General features: G+C 37.9%; 2 protein-coding genes across 5 annotated transcripts; one reads left to right on the plus strand and one right to left on the minus strand.

Moving 5' to 3' along the window:
• Positions 1-248: 248 nt before the first annotated feature.
• On the plus strand, positions 249-7,701 carry cep72 (centrosomal protein 72). The gene is made up of 15 exons (XM_032558293.1): positions 249-369; positions 565-692; positions 1,609-1,801; positions 1,897-2,008; positions 2,494-2,564; positions 2,647-2,705; positions 2,958-3,000; positions 3,285-3,485; positions 3,598-3,779; positions 3,875-3,968; positions 4,059-4,237; positions 4,319-4,445; positions 4,533-4,644; positions 6,352-6,478; positions 6,780-7,701. Exons 1-14 carry the CDS (start codon positions 294-296, stop codon positions 6,410-6,412), a joined length of 1,638 nt encoding a protein of 545 aa, XP_032414184.1. The 5' UTR covers positions 249-293; the 3' UTR covers positions 6,413-6,478; positions 6,780-7,701.
• Positions 7,053-25,227, minus strand: tppp (tubulin polymerization promoting protein). Of its 4 annotated transcripts, XM_032558298.1 has the most exons (6): positions 25,027-25,227; positions 22,174-22,649; positions 14,630-14,707; positions 13,150-13,485; positions 9,305-9,458; positions 7,053-9,219 (listed from the first exon to the last, which is right to left on the minus strand). In XM_032558298.1, exons 3-6 carry the CDS (start codon positions 14,641-14,643, stop codon positions 9,010-9,012), a joined length of 714 nt encoding a protein of 237 aa, XP_032414189.1. In that variant the 5' UTR covers positions 14,644-14,707; positions 22,174-22,649; positions 25,027-25,227; the 3' UTR covers positions 7,053-9,009. The 4 variants fall into 4 exon arrangements, with proteins under 4 accessions (XP_032414189.1, XP_032414188.1, XP_032414190.1 ...); XM_032558297.1 differs by lacking the exon at positions 22,174-22,649 and having other exon boundaries at positions 25,027-25,226; XM_032558299.1 differs by lacking the exons at positions 22,174-22,649; positions 25,027-25,227 and adding an exon at positions 17,829-17,919.

Here is a 25,227-nt window from a genome sequence, read left to right on the forward strand (position 1 = left end):
GAGTAGATATACAAGATGCAATTTATACAACAAATTTGTACAACTCAATTTTTGAAGTCAAAACTGTTTGGTTTTGGTCAGACTCACAGTGTTGTCCCCCAAACCATAACTTTGACACAATTGCCCATATAGAGCATTATTTGAATATATTAGAAAAACGTAGCACACCTTAGATGTTCTTTAAACATATGCAAATCTGTAAAAACATTTGATCTAAGTCATTTTCATCATTATTTTGTCTCGCTATACTCGTTCCTCCGACGGTACGTGGACGCAGCAAAAGTTCGAACAGTATGGCGGCGGTGTGTTTGACAACACTAACAGAGCAATGGATACGTGACAGACTTCAGTTAAAACATCCTTTTCTTGGTAAGACGGTCTCCCTCAAAAGCGCTCGGTATAAAACCGAGTAAACATTGAGGGTAAATGATTCACTTTCAAGCTTTTCCTTTTGAAAACGTAAACCTATAAGACTCTTTCCCAGGCCCGAACGGTGGTAAGAAGCTAACCAAAGCTAACGTAGCATGAGCTGTTTAGTGCATAAATAATATTTTTTTTAAACAGGTGATGTTCGGACACTGAGTCTCCCGGGGACACATGAGGAGAAAATCAGGCATCTTGGAAATGCGCTGAATAATTTTTGCCGTCTAAAATCTCTGGATTTGTCTTACAATGCCATCGTTTCGTTGGAGGTTTGTTTCTCTGCAGCTCATTCTGTACACGACAGTATCAGAAGCTATTTCATTAAGCCATTCTTCTTCAATCCGTTCAAACTAACACAAGTAAACAGTGCTTAATTGTTAAGTGGAAAGAAAAGAATGTTATTTTACAAACAAAAACTGTAAAAGTGTGACGTGCATATACAGTACAGAGCAAAAGTTTGGACACACCTTTTAATTCGATGAGTTTCCTTTATTTTCATGACTATTGACATTGTAGATTCACACTGAAGGCATCAAAACTATGAATAACACATGTGGAAATATGCACTAAACAAAAAAAGTGTAAAACAACTGAAAATACCCCTTATATTCTAGTTTCTTCAAAGTAGCAACCTTTTGCTGTGATCACTGCTTTGCACACACTCTGCATTTTCTTGATGAGCTTCAAGAGGTAGTCACCTGAAATGGTTTTCACTTCATAGGTGTGTCCTGTCAGGTTAATAAGTGGGATTTCTTGCCTTATAAATAGTCATGAAAATAAAGAAAACCCATTGAATTAGAAAGTGTGTCCAAACTTTTGGTCTGTAATGTATATATTCAGTCCCTTTTGTCTGACACCTTTAAATAAGATTTAATGTGAGTAATTGCCTCCCGCAGTCACCTAATATTTCCAGAATGTAATTTAATCTCATCTTAAATACAACTACAAAAGTATCGTTTTCCTTCCACTTCACAGTCATGTTCTACTTTGTGTTTGTCTTTACATGAAGTCCCAATAAAATACATGAAAGTATTTGGTCTCTCTCACATAGAATATCAGTTGTCCTGTCTTTCACACATCTCCTCTAAATTCTTTTTTTTTTTTTACCTCAATTATGGTGTTTAGTTATAAGAAAAAACAACAATTTTTATTCCTGATTGAAGTTTGTTCTATTTATATAACCAGGGGATGAAGCACTTGAAGAAGCTGGAGAGGCTGATTCTTTACTATAACTGCGTACCATCCCTAGAAAAAGTACAAGTGCTGTACGAACTTCCAGTTTTAAGGGAACTGGACCTCAGGCTAAACCCTTTGACTAAAAATTGCCCGGGCTATCGACCACATCTGGTGCACGCCATGCCCAGCCTGCGAAAACTTGGTAAGACATGCTCAAGGTGTCCACACTGTGCTCATCACAGGCCTGGATATTTGTTTATTAAGTGCAGTCATTCATTCAGGATCTTTCTTTTACAGATAATTTTCCAGTCAGAGACACGGAGCGCAAAGCTGCAATACTTGAGTTCTCCACTCAACATCCCTCTCTGCAGCACAGCAGCTTGTCCCTGGATGGACAGCAGGGCCTAGGGTAACACAGGAAGTCTTCACATTCTAGACAAAATTTAATTATGTTTTCATCTTACCACTATCATACCTTGTACCTTTATTAGCACTTCTGATACAAATATGAAAGAAGCTTTATAAGAAATATTCTTTTCTTTCAATGGCATAATCTCACTCAGACCACTGTGTGTTTATTCAGAGGATGAAAACATTATTATTTTACTAAATTGCCAGTACCAGAATCACTGGCAGTTCTGCTATTAATACCTTGTGTCAGTCGGACAGCAGGCAGTCTTTCCTCTAACATTTCCCAGGATCGAGGGATGAAGGCATATAGAGAGCAATGAGAAATGCCCTCCATATGGCGAAATATTGTTGTGTTGATTTGGCAGTATGTTTTAGATTATGTTCATAAATCCTGTTTTAGTTTTCTCGCATGGACCATCTGGAATTTTGCTTAAAATAATGCTGTGACCTTTTGACCAGCGGGTTTTCTCTTCTGACCCACAGCAACGATATTTTGTTGAATTTTGTTGAAGCAACTACCAGAGATCAAGGGGAAGCTGACTCTCTTTTGGAGGGTAAAATTTCAAAGTTCAGCAGCAAATTATAATCTGCTTCTTCCACAATTGTCTTAAATTTCAAACTGACGTCTTTACTTAGAGCCTAACAGAGAAGAGCCATATGACTTTGTGGTGCAGAGGAGTTCAACTCCAAAGAAGGTGATTAGTTGCTCTTTTTTTTTTTCATGTTTTACATTAAACTGTTTTATTGATCGGATTGCAAAAAATGTCTGAAATCTTGAGAGATTTCAGTTCACATGGAAGTTTTCTCATTTGAAATATTTTCAAAAATTATATCTTAACTTACAAAATGTCTCGAAATGCACCATAAATGTTACTACTTTTAAAGTCCCAACTACTACTTCATCTTTTAACTTACTAATAATGACTTCTTTTGTTTTTTTATTGTAGGAATTGGCCAAGTCCATCCTTCGGTATTCCTCCACTAAAAACTGTAAGTGTTCAAACTCATCCATTATTTCTTAGAAGACTCTTAGTCAGAATATCAGATTTCAGCAATAGCAACTTTTTAACTAATTTTCTCCCCTTTTATCTATATATTGTCTAAATGGTCAGTTTTTGATGCGTCATCCTTTTGAATCTAACACTCAACACTAGTTGTGCTCGAGTTGTGAAGTTCAGTCCAAGTTGCCACTAGGGGGAGACAGAGCCCATTTTAATTATTTTAAACTAGAGCGTGTTTGTAACATTTATTTTTACTTCTTTATAATTTCCCAGCTCTTGCTGAGTCCAAAGACTCACAGATGAACACACTACCTCATAATCTAAGCTCAACATCACCGAAAGGAGCCGAAAGACCAAAAGTGTCGTTTGGTCCTGTTTTTGAGAAACACAAAACTTTGCCTGGAAAACAAAAACAAAATGACTCGTCCAGCCTGACCAGACACAAGGCCAGGGGTCATTTTACCGCGAATCCTGGTGAGTTTTTAATTTCCTGTGAACTCCTTTACACTAGACTTGGACAAGTCAACAAATAGCAACAATTATTTCATGACATATCAGTAACTGTGTACCTGCCACATTTTCCTAGCTCGAAGTGACCACCGTGGCTCTTCGTTTGGTGACATTTGCCCTCCTAGTCCGCTGCTTTCTGGTTTAAACCTCGCAGATCACTCTAACCCCGTACTATATCCGGCCAGGCTGACCAACTCGGGCTTTAACAAGACGGAAGGGAGATCCGACCCACAGCCGCAAGCTGAAAAGAAAAAAAAGGTTGGCAGTTTTCTTTACTAATTGGTACGCTGAACCTCGGATTATTCCATGTTCGTTTAATTATATTTGCTGATGTCTCTGCATTCCCCTCTCAGGGTGGTTACCGGAAACCCCTGGAGATGCTCCTCAATTTGGTGGACAAACACTGGCGGGGGGAGAGATCGCTGCATCACAACAACAGCTTCCTGTGTGAGCCGGCCAAAAAAAATATTTGAGGCATCCAATCTCAGGATCTAGAAACGATGAATGTGTTCTCATCCGATCTATTTTTGGCTGTAGCTCAGGCGGTGCAGATCCTCTCCATGATGGAGAGCAATATTTCCAGTCGGGAGGCTGAGGTCAGGACCTTAAGACAGGATGTGAACGTGCTTCGCTTTCAAGCGCTCTCACGAGAGAACGAGCACAGAACAGAAGTGTGTGACCTCTCCGCCCAGCTGGAGGAAGCTCGTAGAGAGGCGGTAAGTTGCCTCCACTCTTAAAAAAACAAACAATACTTTAGCTTTAAGAACGTTGTTCATGAGTTGACACTTTTAATCCAGGGCAAACTGAACGAGCAGCTCAGGATCGTGTTGGAGGAAAATGTCGCCCTGCAAAAACAACTCATCAAGTTAGAGCGGCAGTATCTGAAGTCGATGATGAAAAGTTCACCGGTTACTCAGATCCGAGGTGGGTGTGATCGCCAGAGATGAATGTGAGTCATGTTCCGGCTGTTTTCTAAACTAACAACACTTCTTTGCGTTTGCTCATCCTCAGAGGCTCAGACAGAAGTGGAGGAGCTGAGGAAAGAGATCGAGGGCCTGCGGATAAAAGTGCAGGAGGCCGAGAAACTCCAAGAACTGTCAAACATGCTTCAGGAAAGCCACAGGTAAAGATGGGAGATCGTCCCTGGGTCAGTGTTTATACTTGGGTTTCCTGCACAAACACCAGAAGCATTCACACAACCTTTTAACTTGTCACGGCCATAGATTTAAAAGTGTTTTATAGTCATTTACCGTATTTTTCGGACTATAAGCCGCTACTTTTTTCCCACGCTTTGGACCATGCGGCTTATAGCCCGGTGCGGCTTTTCTGTGGATTTTTCTTCAACCACCAGGGGGCTCTTTAGCAGGAAGTGAATTATTGGAAGTTAAAATTGGAAATCAAAGAAGAAAGTTAGAACAAGCACATTCTAGCAGCAGGCACGACAGAGAAATGTTTTCAAACTCATACCCCCTGATCAAGGAAACAACACAAGGAAGTTCATATGATGCCGCTTTTAAGTTGAGGGATATCGATCTGGTAGTACAGATCGATATCCGCTCCACGTAAGCTCAGCGTGAACGAATCCTTGGTTCGGCGTTGGAGACGGAGGGATGTGTCCAGCAGATTTATTAAGAACGCAGCCCTCCGCTGTGTCTTTGTGGAAAACCGAGAGCAGTGGAGATACCAGCGGCTTATAGCCCGGTGCGGCTTATATATGTTTCTAGTTTTTTTTAAAAACTGTGTGGGTGCGGCTTATAGTGAGGTGTGCTGTACAGTCCGGAAAATACGGTATATTTCATTTTGCATAAAGTAATATATTTTTGGAGCTGTTTTCACGACAATTCACAAGTAAAAATTTGAAAAGTGTGGCATTTATTTGAATTCCAAGCAGCCAAGTGAATACTTTGTTGTATTTTTTTCCAGTTTAAATGTTGACATTTTTAGAGCATCTATGAAATTCAATTTTCAAGTCTTTCCATAGATTTTAATTGGAGTTAGATTGCAACGTATAAGTAAGCTTTGATATCTGTCCGGCTGGGTGGTGGACTTTCAACTCGGTCTCAATTGTTTGTCAGCTTCTTACAAAGTTTCTTTCAGGTTTGCTCGATCTTCTGATCAATTGACCAGTTGCCTGATGGTGTCAAAGAAAAGCATTCCCACAGGAATATGGTGCCTCCACCATGTTCCAAGATATTATTTTTAGGGTGATATGTAGTGCAAGTCTTCCAACACACGTTACATTTGCACATAAACCAAACCAACCAGGTTCAATTTCAGTTTCATCTAACAACGTCACCTTGTTGCACATGCTTTCAACATGTTGCAAGCATGTTGCAACATTTTGTACATGAGCACAAGAGGTCCTCATGTAGGGACTACATGAGGACCTCTTGTGGCTTTCTTTCAACAATGGCTTTCTTCTTGTCACTCTTCCTGAAAGGTCAGACTCATCAAGTGTCAGACTAATGGTGAAATATTGTTTTATAGCCTAACCTGGCTTTAATCTTCTTCACAACCACATCCCTGGTCTGTCGGCTGCGTTCCTATGTTTCCATGATGCTCTTTGTTTCCTAATGTTCTCTAACAAACCTCTGAGGCCTTCACTGAAAATGATTAATTTGGTGACTTCTGAAGGGAACTGTTTACATAAGATTTTATGTAATGGAATGAGAGGAAATGGGACCTGACAGATATTTTTATTTGTTCTTAACAAAAGCATGTATCGTTGGTCTGTCGGCCTGTCACGTCAAAGCCCAATAAGGGACCCTGAGAATACTGTAGCAAAGCTGGGTTCTGTTTGTGTGATTTCTTGTTTGTGTTTATACTGCAGGTCCCTGGTGGCTACAAATGAATGTTTGCTTGCTGAGCTTCGGGCAACCGCGGAACATTAAAGCCATATTGAGACACGAGGATTGCATATCAAAGCAGAATTATGCCAAGCTTCATATAAGCAATAGGTACATTATTTTTTGTAATTTTCTGCTTAATTTGAACGGCTGCAGTTCAGGCCATTTACATTGTGTACAGTCTGCTTGCATTTTAATGAGGTGTCCTTTTATTCTGAATGATTATATATGGGGTGTTCTCTTGATATAAACAGTTAAAAGAACTGCAATTCATTCATGAAAGCTTGTATATAAGAGCGTGTCAGGGCTGTTATGTTAACAAATGATTTTAGGGGGAAACTACGAAGGTCGTGATGCATTTCCTGGATCTGTGGCAAGATTGTGTCTGCAATTTTTTTCTTTTTTTTTTCAGGTCAGCCGTGTATCCATCTGCTTTCTATGCTGCCGTGGATTGAATGCATCAGGACTGCAGCTGCACTGCGACTTTATTTATATGTCTGCCTCGGGCCCGAGGAGCCGCTCACACACGCACACTTTCCTCCTGCAAACCTTCATACGAGACTTGGCTGAGCGCCGTAGAAGCGAGCTGAATGTAGCCGCTGCTTTTATCTGGATTTTACAGGTCACTGAGCGGATGGTGCGACCGCTGCAGAAGCAAACCCCTGAAAAGGCCATAAAACGGATACATCTTTTCTGCTTATTTATTTTCAGTAATGCAATATAAATCAAGTACACACTTTTAGAGGCATTGAGAACAAGAAAAGTAGTACACTGCATGCACTGGGGCACAATAGTACTTGAAAAGTTTTTTTTGTTTGTTTTTTTTTTTTAGAAAAAAACAAATATTTCCTCCACATTAAAGGTGCACAATATTTGGCATTAAAAACACAAAGATACTCAAGCTAACACCAAAAAGCTGCTAGTTTTGCACTCGATGCATGATTCTTCATCAGCTGAGGCTACAGGTAGTGTGTTACACACAATAGTGTTATGTTGGAAAAATACTTTACACAAAAATTGTTGTATGCAGTTTTCCCTTGTATCTGGTAGAGTATGTAAGTAAACATTAAACCCCTGCTTTCATCAGGTAATTACCGTGCCTTAGATGACAGTAGCTTACACAAAAAAGGTACAGACAAATAGGGCAGCTTTAGAGGACAGCTTACTTTGTACAAGTACAAATACATACAGTCATTGCAGGCAAATACAAGGTTTGATCATGATCCCACAGTTTCAATACTTAATTTTATTTATTTATTTTTTAACCAAGGAAATACTTAGGTCTGACCAGTAGTCTGTAATCACATCAGGCACAGCAGTTTAGGAAAAAAAAACAAAAAACCTCTGTCATCTATATGCTTCTGAATCAAATGCAATATACACAACATGCACGAGGTACAGCAATACAGAAAAACTAAATACATAAAATTCAGTGTCTTAAATTAGGCTAATTGGCAGAAACAGTTTAGAGTATATACACAACTTTAAAGCAAATATATTAGAGCTACTGTGTATAAATCTGATAAGGAGATAACATAACTAAAACGTTGAAAATACAATCTTGTACAACTGAGCTTAGCCAGTGGGGGAAGATAATCTGCTTTAAATGCATGTTGGTTTGTATATAATTAAATACCAAAAGATCAGAAGAATAATTATGTTTAAAAACTATTATTGAAAGGGCAGGTCTTTTATTATGTTTCATGAATTATAAAGTAGAAAAGTTGTGCCAGATTATAATGCTTCTAATTTTCTTCCCTGGTCTTAGATGTGTAGACTATTTATCAAAATTAGAGAAGCCCAGAAAGGCCAGATGCATAACTTTTTAAAAAATTGCTTAAAGTGAGATTTTACTCTTGTAAACAAAAATATGACTTAATTTGAGATTTTTTTGAGGGTGTAATGTTTTTCATCTGTCTAACCAGGATAATTGGACCGATGCAATCACTCCCTACAAGATTTTCTTGAAAAAATACGCACACAATTTAAACTTGTGTTTCCATTATTCAAACGGCTTGAGGAACCTCCGCATTATTTAGTGAGTCAATGAAAGAAACTTAAAAACTGGACACCAGGCTTCCTAAACACAGAATTGATAAGTGCGGGTGGAAAAAAAGCACTCAAGATGAAATGAGGGATTAAAGTTCTCGAAACAAACAGCAGTTATATCTGTGTCAAACAGAAAGTGCGCCAGTCATCTTTAACCCGACATCATTCTTTCACCAGACAGGGTAATAGAAATATTTCAAATAAAAAAAGTGCAATTTTTTTTCCCTTTTAATGAAATTGTTCTGTTTTTGTTCTTGGCACTCTGTTCATTGTGCTTGTTAAATATTAAGGGGCCGTATCATAAGAGGCTCTAGCGGTTCCTCTCATTGGTTCTTCTCAGTGTTTGGCAGTAACTCGCTATCAGACAGGAATGTACCAGCTGGTGATGACTTCGTAAAAATACATGTAAACAGTTTTCCAGTTCTCACACAGAGAATAGTTTAAAAACCATCTTTTTTTAAAAAAATCTCTCTTACACACAGACGTACACATAAAAACAAATGGGCTGGGAAATGTATGAGCTTGTATTCTTTTGTGCTTTCTAGGAGTACTCTGTAGAAAATCATCTTAGCAGTTGATGAAATGTTTTGCCTTCACATGGGTCGGCCCTCAGTGGGTTTGTTCACTTTCTTTTCATACGTCCCTCGATGTTTGTATCCCGATACGTATCCCGATGTGTCGACGAGGTCCACCCGACCGGCCTTCCCCTTCCCTCGGCCGGTCTCATCGAAACGCTCCTTGTGCGACCCCGTGAACTTGGTGGTGTCTGTGAGGCGGCTCACCGTGGGCGAGGCCACAGCTCTCTGTGGAGCGGTTTGCAGAACGTTCGAGTCATAACGGCGATCGCTGGTGAGACTGACATGAATTTTGTGACGGATGAAGTCTTACCGTGACTCCTGCGATGACCGGCGCCTTCCCCTCAATCAGCTTGAAGACCTCGGCCTCAGCATCTTCTCCGGTCTTTTCTTTGTATTTCTTCCGAGCCAGCTCTCCAAGTGCCACTTTGAATTCCTCAAACGTGATGGTTCGGCAGGATTTCTTCCTGAAAAGTTGGAGCAGAAGGAGACTTGAGTTTAAATTTGGGGAAGCTTTACTTGCAACTATGTGAGCATAAAACCCCAAAAATGACTGTAAAATGTCTTCGGTATTTTTGCTTCCACGTTCCACGTTTTGCTGAGACGTTCCTGTTATCTTGAAACAAAATGAGAGAGGAAAGGTTGGGTGATATCTCATTTTACATAAACATCTGGAGATGCTCCAGCAAAACCACAGCTTTTAAAGCTTGCTTTATCAACAGATCTCTCAGAACAGATTAAAAGGGCTCAGTTAATTTTTTTTATCATTTTGCAGGCTGACAACATGAACCATCCTAAGACATCTTAAAGGACAAATGGGTAATTTAAATGTCTAATTACATTTAAGTCTAAAATAATTAACATAGATCCTATTAAATGCATGTAGCTACAATCCATTTCAGACTAGTTAAATGGTGCTTTTTAAATACCATGAAATTTTAAAAACTTCATTGTATTCTATTGGGATTTAAACACAATGTATAATATTTAAAAAGATGGGAAAAGACATAAGATTTGAGGGTTTCTGTATACCCTCAAAAAAATTGCAGTTGTGGCTGCAACCAAAGGTGGCTCTAGAAGTGGTCAAAATGCAAATCCATGTCACTCTTTTCAGTTTTTATTTGTGGAGAGATTTGGAAGCCATGCATCTTATTTCTCCCACTTCATAATTGTGAGCTTCTTTGTGTTATCAAATCTTAATAAAATACATTGAAGTTTGTGGCTGGGACATTATAAAAGCGAAAAAAGTTCAAGGAGGATGAAAACTTGTAAAGTCTCGTAAGACAGTATTCAGCCAGATTTAGTTGATCATAATATGAGATAAGAAGAATGATTAGAATACAACCAAGTATCTGTGAAGGTGTTCAATTCCCATGTAACAGATCACACTTTGAAAATATCCGGTCATCAATCATTGCTGCTCTGAGAGCACTTCAGTTTGACTCGCCTTTTGCCCGTTTCACTTCTACATCAAAAGCCCTTAGTAACACAAACACAAACAGCCATTGCTGTGGAGATAAATCACCCAAACAACAGCCTATAAAGCCAACGGTCTCCCCAGGCAACCGTGCTGTCATAGCAACGAACTACAGCAAACAAGAAATGTTTGGGCTTTACTATCAGTTTGACTTTTTCGGTGACCCGGTGGTGGTTTTGTTTTGGAGATCATTCAGTGGCGAACATCTGAAGCTCTGATCCTGTGCGTCTGTTTCATGCCGTCTACGGTCAGAGAGGAAGCTGGACTTTCAGCTGCTGCTCCTGCAACACATCTCTCTTTTCTGTTTCACCATGCTGACATGCTCAGTTTCTTACAAGAAATGGCAAATGGTTTTATATATATATATATATATATATATATATATATATATATATATAGAGAGAGAGAGAGAGAGAGAGAGAGAATTGAAATATGCTCCAATAAAAAAAGGCAAAATATTAAAAGGCCCAAGCAATATCAGGTCCAATAGGGAGTAAATGTAAAATATGAGTAACTCTAGAAAATAAATCCCCTGTCATACGCTGATACTAATTAATTGTGAATTATTTATTTGTCGCCCATGGCTTATGCTATGTTTTTGTGCCCTGAGCTGCAGCAGAGACAGACCTTCATTTGCAGCATACTGCCATATTCCCTGAGCCGTACTGTGATTAGCCAGTGCGAGTTTAGTTGTGTGTGTGAAATAAATAAATAAACTGACCCAGGTTAAAAATAAATTTATGGTGTAATAATCAAGAATGGAGGCTCTTCTTCCCCTGCTCAGATATGCTTGAATTAAGAAACTACACAAAACTTCGCCCCTCGCTCTACTGTATCTCTGCTTTCCTGGGAGGCTCTGAACTGTACACAAATCTCCTGATCATACTTCAGTATTCTTCACAATATACTGTGGGTGTACCTGATAATCCTCAGCACTTGAGATGCAACATTTACATGTAAGACTTATTGTATGCAAATGAGCGCAAATCCACCAAGCCTAACAAGACAGGATCCACTTTTAGTTTCTTACATGTCTGCAGTGATTCTGCAGAACGTTGTTGGCACATTTCTCAGTATTGGCCAACAGATCGGGGTGTAAACAAAGCTGCACAGTCACCCACTAGATCCTTTTTTGTACTTGCCAAGAAAATCATTCCCATGCCAACAGAGATGGTGTCATTGCAGGTGTCTCAAAACAACAAAAAATGCCTTGACTTAATGCAAAGGTGAGGAAGGCAAAGGTTAGTTTTCATGGATATATTAATAAACATTAATGACTAAAATAAGGTAATGCACAAGCAACCAATCAAGCTACATGTCTGACATGTATCCCTTTAATGTCTCAGTTAAAAAGAAAGATTATACAGGTATATAATGTACACTCATTCCAATTATACATTTTTTAAAAGCCAGGTGATTAATTTAGGATCTGGTTTTAGGATAATGTTTTATTTTTTTATTTTTTTGCAATACCAAAATACTAAAAGTCCTATTGGGGTTGTTATTATTAGAACTTTTTTTTTCCACAGTTGGTTCTAAGAACAGAAATATCAATGTCTTTGGAAACAGAATTACTATAGTGTGCTGTTTAGTGATACTAGTTAATGCATGTGGTGTCTTGGTATAGTAATATTGAATAATCTGAAAATTATATTATTATTTTTTTATTCAGATGAGCGGTTGTTTTTTATATGAGCAGCATTTGTGTTTGACGGGCTTTGCAGTGATATTCAGGTGCAGCCGTACCGTCTGTTAACAATAAGACTGCAATGGGATTCTAAGTACAAATTTTTCATCACCACTTTTTTAAATTATTCTCTCTAATACCAGAATAATCAGTGTTATTCTGATATTATTCAGAATAATACTATATGTCAAACTTTTAAGTACTTATCATACATTTCTACTAATAACTGTAAATAATACATTTAACTAACATGAAATATAAGGATAATTTTATTTTTTCAGTTTTAATAAGGACCTCCATCTACATCAAAACTGCTAAAAACAAATACATTCTTGAACACCAGCAAAACAGAAACTTTACAATTAATTAACAAATCCAAACTTTGCAGGATTTAGTTAAATTGTCTATGCTGTACATGTTTAAATGTAAACTTTATTTTCTAAATTATTTGTGACTATCACATACGCTGTTAACAATAGCATATTTATGGCCAAAGACAAATAAAAAAAATACCCTGGTAATGGTTTAGTTTAGCTGTGCGGATAAAAACCTTTTCTTTAGCTGTCAAACGATATTGAGGTCACAATCATTGTTGTAGCGACTCTACATCAGTAAAATCAGACATTAAAATATGAATCAGCAAAGCCTGAGGAGATAAAAGATGAGCCATATCTGGCCTTTAGCTCTGGCTGCTTTCTGATGGAGAGCTTCATCTGAATTAAATGAACACATGAACAGATGTCATCATTTCGTACCTAATGAAGACTGTGAGCTTTCTTGGTCTATAATAAGCTCACAGTGATTTTATCTTACCCTGATCTGGAGCAATCAGTTTTTCAAAAGCATTTGAATCCAAAAATAAATGCACAAACATGCCTGAAGTAGTATGTATTTTTATAGATCTGGCCTAAATAGTTGTAGAATAAACAGGAACATTTAAGAGCACTAATAGCATTATGTTTTCATTTTAACATGAGATTTATGGCTTACTTACTTGACTTTGCTGAAAACAATGTCAACATCAGTGAGGGTGATGTTTTTCCCATCGATCACACCGCAGTCTTTACAGAGTTTGGACCAGTTCTTGCCGTGCAACTCCTTGCCGGTAGCACGAGTGTCACCATGGATGGCAAAGCGTCGAAAGGACTCTTCCAAAGCTGTGATCTCCACCGGTGTGGACGAGCCCATGCCTCCATCACTGGTCCCATTAGACTCCGTCGAAAGCCTTTTGGATGTTCGGTCTTTAGAGTGTTCACTGTGTGGCCGTAGAGGGACTGCGCTCATGTTGGGGTGCTTAGCTGTCTGGACTTTAAAGTCGTCTATGTTGTCTCTGCAGGCGGAAAAAGTATGTTTGGCCATGCTTTAAATATGAGAAGTACGTCTGGAAATCTTAATTTACATCTACTAAAGCCCCTCTGAAAACATATTATTGACTTATTAGATAAAATAAGAACAAGCAGTGAATAAAATATATGTGATTGTAGAAAAAAAGCGACTTTATCATAGGCAAAACGCTACAATTCATAAAATAAGTACATATATTAAGGTGGATTAATTTAAAAGAATGCAGATAGAAAGGAAGTATCAGTATCTGGGATAACTGCTCCCCTCCTCAAACTTCTCCCTATAGTTTCCAGGAGTTCTGGCCCACTCCTCCTGACAGTACTGGTGGAACTCGGTCAGGTTTGTACGCCGCCTTATTCGCGCATGTCTCTTCAGATCTTCCCCCAACTTCTCCAAAGGACTGAGATTGGGGTTTGTGATGAGCACACCAAAACATTGATTTTGTCATCCTTAAGCCACTTCAGTTAACTCAAATGTGTTAGTTTAGCTATCAGAAGTTGGTGGAAGGAGGCCCAAAACGTTTGACCCAAGTCAAACATTTTAAAAGGCAATTGTCCCTGATACAGACAAAATGTATGTTAATTTTTGAATTCAAAGAATGTTACAAAAAATCCCTAAAAATGTTCTTCCCAAGTTTTCTGGCATTCAGCACAATATAAATATTTTTGGTAATTCTACCTAAGCTTAAACAAGAAAGGTTTGGTCTGCTTTAACCACAGACAGCAAGAAAATTTTTTTGTTTGTCTCTTTTTATTCAGTGAATGTAAATATCTGGTTTCAGCTATAGATATGATCTAATCCATATCTGCATGGGATTAGATCCCACGCAAGTCCAAACAGTTCTGCGGCAAAAAAAAAAGTCAATCATGCTCTGAGGTCAAGTCACAACTTGCTTTTGGTCTTGTCAATTTGTAAGGTGTTTTCGACATTTTCCCAGAGGGCTGGAAACGTTAGATGTGTTCCCAGACTCACGATGAGTGTACAAATGCCTTATAAGTTCTGGCACCAACATGAAACTCATTAACAAATACCTGTAGAATTTAAGGCCAAATAAATCAAAAGGAGAAAGTCATATATTCATTCATTGTAAAATATAATGTTAGTTTAAATAGATGACTACTGAAACTTACTTCTGGTCTCCCATGGTTGAATAGGAATTTGAGTCCTGTGAAATGCTTGTATTAGATGATTTTTGGTTTCTTCTTGTGCTGTAAAAAAAAATGAAGAAGAAAATATAAGGATGGAAGTGATTTACGATAGCATACGAGTAAAAACAGAGCCCAGAACAGAAAGGAGAATAGACTTAAAAACACAATATTCTTCAGATCTTGTTAATAAAGAAAACTGAAGACTTTTTTTTGGTCTACAGTTCATTCAGATCATTGGTCATCCAAGGCTTGCTATTAGAAAAGTATCTGACTGTTCTAGTGGAAATAGTGTTGTCCACTCAGACGTTGATATAGTCAGTCACACACTCAGTCAAGGCATAAATGTCTTCTTCATATTGGTTGCACAGAGCAATCCAATCTGTTACGTTGAAACAACCCCGTGGAGCTTCTTTAGCTTCCTGTGACCACTTTCTCACAGTCCTTTTTTTTTAAAGGTTGTCTCTGAACAAGGGGTTTATATTCTGAGTGGAGAAAACAATGTTGTGATCTGATTTTCCAAGAGGAGGTCTTGCTTTGGAGATGTATGAGTCTTTGACTTTTTTGTGGAATACAAATCCAGTGTCTTGCTTTCTGTGGTAGAGGGCTGTTAAACTGCTGAAGCGATGGCAGTGTAGCATAGGGTGAAGTGTAATTAAAAATCACCAGATACTGCTACAAATGCATTGGGGTGTTGCGTCAGCATCTTAGTAACGACAAAAATGATGACTTCACATGCATTACAAAATAACACTGGTGAACTCAGCTGCTGTTGTAAACTACCTTGTTGTTACGGTTACGCATCATAACAAATGTGCAAACTATAAAAGGTAATAGCGCAAATAACAAACCAGCATCCAAAAGGCAGATTTTCCACCAGAAATGCAGGAATTAAAATGTCCAAAAAATAAATAAAAAATAAAAAATCGCAATGAAAGTAACAGCTACTTCAACGCGCTGTCAATTCTACAAGAATAGATGCTACACTCAAAGATCATGTACTCTGCTCTACATTTTATCAACCACAGAAGAAACAACAATAGATGTCTGAGTGTCATCCAAACACACAAATACTTACAAAGACGACATTTTTACAAGGTACAAAGTGTATAAAGTACATAAGGAGTACCCGTGAGCAGTTTACTTTCTTCTAACTGCCTAAATTCTTGTTGACAAGGTTACAGAGGAAAAATAAGTCAAAGATAATTTGCTCCTAAGAGCGCTCACTCGGTCATGTTTCTACAAATACAATATGGAAAAGATCGTTTGTAGCCGTGATATCACACTCTAATCAAATTTCAAACTCAACATTTTTTTTAGCAATACTTTGCATGGTTTTGAATTTAGTCACACAATTAGCTGAGTATTTAGCAACTTATTAATGTAATATATTTACACCACAAGCTAATTTACAGTATTTGACAGAATGGCATCACATTTACACAATTAAGTACAATGAAAAACGAACTGAAATGGGTCCTAACAAGACTCAACTCTCACGACCTGCTTTTGGGGCTGCTGTCTGTGATTTTATGACAGTGACACCCAAGGTGTGAGCCAGCAAACCACAGGCACAGTCAGTTTTTAAGAAAAAAGGCCTATTTCATCTGTACGGCTTGGAAATCTTTTTGGGTTTACCCGAAGAATCTAAAGGTTTTTGTTGATTAAAATGTCTTTCACTGTGGAGGAGATAGGCTGTATTGGTGGTTAAGGTTTTCTGTCAGGTGTATTACTCTGAGTGCTGTGCTCAATATGCTTAAACAGCTGCTGTTGAGTCTGACCACAGCTGAGACATAGTTATTAAATTGTAAAGCGATTCAAAGCAAAGTGGTATGAAGCAGAACAACATTTTTCTGTGGCTTTTGTCTCCACACGATAGACTGTAGGCTGGAGCTACACTAAAATATCAGAGATGAACAATGTTAGCATTAGCCTAACTCTTACTCTTGAGCAAACCACTCCATATGTGAACATCAATAGGAACACAATATGCGTTTATTGAGCAGTGGAGAAGCAAGTGTCATGTCGGATAAAACTCTAGAAACAGTTGATAGAGCTATAACCATTTTAGATAATGCATTGCTAAAAAATAATTTAGGTAAGTGTCTACTTGTCTATTTTTCCATTTTTATACAAAACTCTTAATAGTGTCTCTAATCAGTGATCAGAATGCCATATACCAAATTCAGAACTCCCACCATTTTATGTCTACAAACACATCACCAGTTAAACCCACAGAGGTGAATTTAAAGTACACCAAAGCACCTTTGAGTCCAAATAAAAGATAAAAATAGATCTTGAAATTATTTATTTTTCTATTGGATTCAAAACTGCTACTTCCAATAAGAAAACTTTAAAAAAAAAATTTTAAACTAATTTGGTCAAAATAGAATTTTGCAGGTTAGACCAGAAAAAGAACGAGAAGTTAGGATTGGTCAGTAAAAGCCTGATCATGCATCTCAAAATGTACCCAGCTGGGTTTGCAGCAAAGTGGAGAGGCTCCATTTTTGGTTACAACTAATAATAAAAATGAGCAGCTTGATATTTTAAGACATGCAGTTCAAGTTGTTGCGTCATAGTAATGGAAAGAGACAAGCAGTTTGAAAACAACCAAATTTTATGAAGCAGCCTCCCAGTCTTTATGGCAACAATCATGATTTTAAAGTGATTCTGACCTGACTATGTAATGTACACCAATATGCAAAGAAACATCCAAAACTCAAAGTGGAACAAACGTGTTAACTTCAACAGTCTCCAAAGAAACAAGATTAAGGTTGACATTGAAATTATTTGTTACCTAATCAAAGCCTTAGTATAATATTCCTATTTGGCATTGGTTTGCTGTGCTGTGACTTATTTTCTTTATTTTCCTCAGGATGACTTCACACAGTTTGAGCTGAGGGGTTTCTCTCTAAACACAGCAACCTGATTTGCATCTATAAATAAAAGAGCAGCAGCCTCACTCCTCCTTAAGTCAGCTTTTAATACTTGTACAAGGTGGTAAAACGAAACACAAAGTGTGAACGTAATGTAGTCCTGCCTGTAGCACATTTATAGGAAGATATCATAATACTCTAATTCCAGTTGAAGGGTTTCTGCTCACCTTTCTGCTGCCCCCATACTTAGCTCAGCATCCTTAAAGAAATGAAGGTTTGACCCAAAGCCACTAAAATAGAATACTCACAATCAACAGTAAAAAAGATAAATCCAACATGCAATCCAGAGAAAGAGCAACTTTCTGTGGATTAAACCATCTGCTCCCTTTAGTCGCCGGTAAAGAGCGTTCACTCACCCCCAGAAGCTGTGGCAAAAGCGAAGGGCTTTGTCTCCTTGACCAAGTGACCCACAGTCTCAACTGTGACCTCACTAAGTACACATGATACTTAAATACTCAGAAAAGTTCACGTTTTCAAGTGCCACACACGGACAGTGCATAACGCCATTATATTAAGCCACTCATTATAAGAGAAAACAGAAGAGATTATTAATGTGTATGAATAATGGCATTTATAGCTATGGACACTAGGAACCCATTGTGTGGTGCGAGTGGCTGCTCTGTCTGACCCCATGCCCATTTCTGAACACATACACATGGTGACATCGCAGAGCAACACTATTGACAGCAGCGCTTTCTGTCATATGTCATCCAACACTTGTGCCAAGACAAATGAGATAGAGGTCCCTAAGGCCTCAATGTGACAGTATTGAAACACAAAATGAAATAAAATTCATACGAAGAAACCTAGAAATCCTTCTGTAGCTACAAAGCAAACACGGACAAATCCATTCGATCAAACTCCAAAGATGTCTTATCAAATTATGTTTACTAGGCAGCTTAAATGCTAATTAATTTTAAAGTCTGCTTTTTGGCTCTTCGATCCTTGTTACCCGTTATCCCTCTGTCACCTCTGTGCTCATTTCCTTTCTGCAGGTCTGCCTGTGATTTTCAAAAACAGAAAATGACTGAATAAAGTGAGCCAGTATTAAAAAAGTGCTTTGTGAATCAGGATTTAAACATTACATCTGGGCATGGAACGATTAGAGATTTCCACATTTTACCTTAAATAAAAACACCCAAAATTTTACATAAATTTGTTTAGCATGATCTACTTGCTTATATATAAAGCACTTCAATTGATTTAAAAAAAAAAAAAAACTAACCCTCTTTCTCCAACTTGGTCTTTCATGACCCAGAGAGAGAATCCAACCTGAACATGAGGATGAAGATGGTAATATGAGTAATAAAGAAAGAAAATGACGTCATGCGAGGAAAAATATCAATGTAATAAAGGAACTGGGTCATAGAGAACGTAAGAGATAAAACCATAAGATCAGTAAATAATTGGGAAGTAACAGAGTTGTAGAAAAGAAGTATGTAGTGGCAGAGGCACCGATTATAATAGGAGCAGTTTATTTGTGAACTAGATGTTTTTGGATGATGCCCAGAGGATACAAATACAATTATTAGTACTGATGTAATCAGGGCACAGGTCAGGATGAATAATTGTGAAGGTGGAAGTAAAAACCATGAATATTCTTTAAGGATAATCAGTTTGCAAGTATAAAACACATCCATGGGTGAAAAATATTTTCCAGCTAAATTTGTAACTCTTACATGCAGCGATGTACGTGACAGTGGAGAAAAAGATGAGAGAATATCATGCAACAGTATTATTAAATACCATGTTTATTGCCAGTGTGAGCAAGTCGGTGTGCTGTTTTATCCAATAAATTAATTTAATCACAAATATTAAAGGTCAATTGATTCACATAGATTAGATGCAATAATACCTATCCCATCAGCTTTACGGTTTTGCAACCAAGCTGTATAAATAACTTAGACGAAAATGCAGACATAAAGCCACAATCACACTTACACACTGAATGTCTTTCCTGCCAATGCTCTGTTTACCCTGTATGTATTCATTTTAATTTGGCTTTTCAGGCTGATTTTTCACCAGTCCTTTTATGGTACATTGATGATAATCCAACATACAAATGCAGTGGTTTTAAAAACAACAGTTTTATAATCCTTCTTCTTGGCAGCATTGGTAGAGTTCATAGAAAAGCTAGAAAACCAACCATAGAAAGTTTTTCAAATATCCAGCCAGCATTATGACATGATCTCGTTGATGGCTGCAAAAAAGCATAATTTGTTTTAGAACCTTCCTAATATGCCTTGCCAATGTGAGTGTATGAATATAATTCTGGGTGTAGAAAATCCACAGAATCAAACTTGTGTTCCCAATTCATATTTCTAAATAATTATAAACTGTATGTTGTGTCATCCGTTCACCCTGAAAATAGAATGGTTATGACAATTCAGCTGCCTGAGTGCTCACCCTCCTTAAGCAGCACCAACACATAAAAGAGTCTCCATTAACATTAAGGGGATACAGTCATTTTTAATCATTTAAAAAAAGACAATGCAATCCAACATGTCTTTTTTTATGGGGCCGCATCGTTTCACTGAAACTTGATCAGCACAATGATCATTTTACAACTGTGCCATGTTTTCTGCTCCAATTTGCTCCATACAAACGAGCTGCCATTTGGTTAGAGGCAGATCTCCAGAGACAAATCTGCGACTGGATGACAGCATGCTTACATACGCTTGCCTTCTGGCCCTCCACTGCACAGATGAATGCTTTAACAATAAACTGACCCAATTTGAACTGATTCTATTCATAGCAACAATGGGTGTGCCGTAACCAAAAACACTGGATTTGCTCTTGAGAAGGTAAACGAAACATAAAGACTGAAATACATCGGTACTGAAGAGAAAAGACTACGCTGCTAATTTGACAGATGGTGTTTAGCTCATGAAGTGATGTCACTGTTGTCAAAGTGATGTGTGCGAGTGGTGGAGCAAGAAGACAGTGTACACCTCCATCAGGGCGTCACAGTGAGTGGGCATGCAGAGATCCCATCTGTCTTCTGTCCAGACCAGCATCCTTCCCAGACAGATGCTCTGGAATGTGACCTTATCAGACATTCACGGCTGCAAACTGAAACAGGTTCAACTTACAGGACTAAGCCAGATGTGTCCAAGTTTTAACTGGTTATGTTAAAAATTTGAGAAATAGGGATGGGTTGGTATTCCAAAAAATAAATTGATAAGTTATGGTTTCAAAATCCCCCAAATATTCCTCCATTTATGCTGTTAAAAGTTATTTTTATAAAACGCTAGAGTGACTAGAGTCTTGTCCGGCTATGTGGAGTGAAGTAACACCTCACTACTACCCCTCCCTTACCTTTTCTGGCACACATTGCAGTCGCTCCCACACAGTGAAATGTTTATAAAGTCGAGGCATGGAAACTAAAGGAGCACCACCCATTGCTGTTTATAAGGTATTTCTTGCTTGAAAATACAGTCAACACACGGGCTAGAGCAGCATGTGTGTTAAGCCACAAGAGCAGCTAGCCTGGCTAACTCACCAGCTAACATCAGGCTACAAAACTCTCAGTGTCAATCTGTAAAAAGCAGAATGACAAAAAGAGATCATTTTCTGCACAATAAGCACTTTTAGTTAAACAAATCTAGTAAATCCAAAGGTGTTTTTTTTCTACATCTACCTTGAATCTTCCAACTGTGTGTGAAAAAGATATGTAAATAATCAAAAGATGACCAATCTTTTCAAATATGTTTTAGCTGAAACTGACTTTAATATTATTTCACATCTAGAACAGTAGGATTTAATTCTTTTTCAAAACCTCATCTGTGTTTATTCATGTTACATATGAGTTACATATTGAAAAACAGTTGATGATGATGATTTACACATTACATTAATATTAAAGGTGATGGCCAACTACAGGACTTCCTTTATATACCACAAACTGAGAACAGCACATGTAAAAATGAATAAAGCAGCATTTACTTGAATGGATGTAATAGTAATATTTTTGAAAGAGCTTTATTCCATCGGCTACTGCGACCCAGACACAAACCATTCACAGGAATTTTTTTTTTTTTTACTTTATTTGTATATTTTTCAATTTAATATGCAAAAGTGAAATATAGTCAAATAACCTTCACAAAACACAAACAAAGCAACCACTTATGCCGACTCTCTCTTAGAAGAAATTATACCCAAGAGACTCACAGGACAAGTTTAACACAGAAAGAGCATTGGTGGTGCACTGCCTCCTGCCTTCATTTCCCAGGTAAATAATTATCAGTCTGTCTGTAAATAACCAACCAATGCAAGCGTAAGAATGGATTAAAGGTTCATAAAATAGAAATATCCCAAAATTGATAAGACTGAAAAAAGACTAATTAACAGACAGTAGAAATCTTGGCCCTTATCAGTTTAGCCATTAATTTCAGCCTCCAGGTTCAACTGATCTAGATTATCCCTAAATAAAGACACCAAGACGGTTGAGATTATCTACTGCAGGTAAGAGGTTATTGGCCTATAGCATTTTTAAGGGAGCCTTACTTCAGAAATCATGAACTACCCTTTTAAAGCTTTTTTGTTCCATTGACTTTAAAAGTTGTGGAAAAAAAAGTAACTTTAAAGCCTCACCTTTAAATCCAGAAAAGTGATGTTCTTTGTAATTTGCGCTCCTCTATCCGTTTTTCTTGAATGCTTACGTAATAGATGATACAACCAGACTCACTCCGGAGCTGCAAGCATGCTTCAACAAAAGACACAACAATCCCAGCCTCTTTATTAAACAAGGTTTACTTAATCTAAATACAGCCTCCAAGTCGGTGCCCAGTTTGATGACAGTCCCCTCTTCACTCTGCTGCTGCACAGCATAAAAAAGCAAAAAAAAAATCACAAAGTTGAGCCCAAAGTCTAAGATCACCAACACTCTGTCTTAGAGTCCTCGTCTCTACAGTAATCCAAACTGCTTGGTGACTCAAATATCTTGGCAGGCAGAGGGATATAGAGATGTTTTAAACAAACTGCAGCAGTTATTGTTGGCAGCCACATCCCGAGAAGCACAGGCAGCATATGAGAAAGCCCAATGGTTCTGTTGCAATTGTTTCATTTTACTAAAAAAAAAAAAAAAGAAAGATGCATGATCAAATACACAAAGGTGTCACCAACACAGCTAAGATGAAGCAAAGTCTCCTGGGAAAAGCATGATTCATGTTATTTTTGATTAAAGCAGACTGGATGTTAGAACGTTTTGGCTGCTTAAGAGTTCAACTCTCCTAATTCTCCCCCTCCAAATAAATATGGATCTACGGTTCCTATTTATTCTGAGAACATTCTCTTGATTCTATAAAGATCTGTGGGATTTGAGCCATCACCAACAAAATGAGATAATTTACAGTACACTCTGAGGTTAACTGCTTGTGACAGAGCCCAGAGGCTCTTGAACTAGCGCAACGTTAAGCTGTGCTGAAATCTGGGACAAACTCAAGTCACCATGTCTTTATTTGAGGCAAACCCAATTCAACCTCTGGGGAGAATATGGCAGCAGAGGCAAGCAGTAAGAAGAAAACAGAATTTTTTTTCTATGATCACATTTGTAACCAAATCTCAGTTTGAGACTATTTGGACTATCATTAATTAGCTGTCAAACAGCTTTGCAGTATAATGATGTGATTACAGTGTGGCGATGGACTCGTTTATTGCACTCCCTTGGTAAAAATGAGAAGAAAGTCTTAAAATAGATAAATCTTTTAATGAAGTATCATTATCTCATGAATTCAACCTTTGATTTTGATATGCCACTGGTGAAGAAATAAAAAAAAAATCAACATCGAAAATCATTTGTTTTCACAAACACCACCAGTTATTTTTCACACTCTTTACAACCCTACGTTTCAATTAATGCTTCCAGCAATTACATATACAGCGCACTCTGCTGAGTTACACAGCTGATATGTTTGCAGACAGCTGTAAACATATCTATGATGTTTACAGCTATCTGTAAACAACACAGATATTCAAGAAGAAACAGCTATGGTCCAAACCAAGCTGCCTGCAGCATTTAGCCAGTCATAAATGAGGCAACAACAGTAATAAACATCATCATCCTGTTTCCATGAAATATAAATATGATGTGACACAGAGGCTCATTCCTCATATAGCCACTCTTCAAACTGGGAAGGACAAGAGAACTTGCCACTCAGGTACTGTTTGTGATCAATCAGAAAGTGGCTAGAAGAGAATGTCTTCTCTGTTAATATGTACAAATGAGAAAGTTTGACAGCTTGAACTGTGACAAACGGGGCTGGTCGCAACTTTATGTTTCCACCACAGTGGCAAAAATCTGCCAAACAATACAAGGATGTCAATGTGCTTTGGTCAGATGAGAACAAGATTGAGCTTTTCAGCAGCAAACTTCCCAAGTGGGCTTAATGTAAAACTTAGGTTGAATGTGTGTAAAGGCATCTCAGGTCTGCTGTGGAGCACAGTGAAGGATTTGTGATCCTGTGGGCCGGTTTAAAAAAAAAAAAAAAAGGTCTGAGGAACCTTTTTAGGTGTCACTTGGAATACTATAGATTTAAAATAAAATTGTGTCTGATTATTGTTTCTTTCTGCAGGATAATGATTCAAAGCGTAAAAACAAATTTACATTTGACCATTAGTTAAAGAGAAGAGAGGTTAAGCAAGAACTCAGGATTGTGTTGAATTTAAAGAGACGGTCAAAGATTCTTCTCTTATTATGCTTAAACCTTGCAAAATGTTTTAGAAGATTAGATGTTGTTTAATTGAACAAAATGTTAAGAACAGCACCAGGAATTGTGCCTCGTAGGATTTCTACGAAAAATAATTATGCCTAAACAAAAGAAGTTCCTACATTTTTTTTGTGTGAGCTTATGATACTGCTATAAAAGATGGGTATGTTTTAAAGGCTGTTTACACACTTTTACCAGGGGTCCCTATAATCACAAGAACATCCTGTCCTCCATTTTTCGGGAAGCTAATATAAGAGGGAGGGGAACTTTTTTTTTTCATTGATAATTATATAACCACCTACAGAAAAACAACAGCTTGACGTAAAGGCTACAGCATACAAGCCCCCGTATCATTCAGAAACGTAAATGATGTTTACTAGAGGACCCTTCACTGTGGCAGAAAGCTCATCATGTTTATATTACTGAATATGGCCGCAGCTGCTGTAGACTGAAGAGCATCTGAGAGCGTTTTCAGAAAGAAACATGTTACATAAATGTGCAAATGACAGCTTCACACAGAGTCCACGTGATCCGTTTGTTATTGTCGGCCACATATAGAAGATTGTCAATGCAAAAAAGAAAAAAATGTACCGAGATGACCTGGCTGCTTGAAAAGGCTAATTAAAAATCAGAGTTAAAAGAAACATGCAGGACTCTGCAAATCAGCTGTACTTGCATTCGTGCATGAATCATATAAGTCAAAACGAGACGCATTAGTACAAGTTTTAATTAACCGTACCGTTTCGATCACCCAGTGACGTAATCCTTCAGCGCTCCCAGTCGATTTCAGAAAATCATAATATTGCGCGTCGATCCGGAGCCCTTCTCGCAGATCTCCTTCCTCCCCCGCTACGTTCTCTCAAATCTGCCCGATGGTTCAATCCCCTGCGAGATGCTGAAGAGAAACCGGGCCGCTGATTGGCTGCCACCGTGCGCGAGG

This window comes from Xiphophorus hellerii, chromosome 3 (genome assembly GCF_003331165.1).
Source record: "Xiphophorus hellerii strain 12219 chromosome 3, Xiphophorus_hellerii-4.1, whole genome shotgun sequence".
Lineage (NCBI taxonomy): Eukaryota > Metazoa > Chordata > Actinopteri > Cyprinodontiformes > Poeciliidae > Xiphophorus > Xiphophorus hellerii.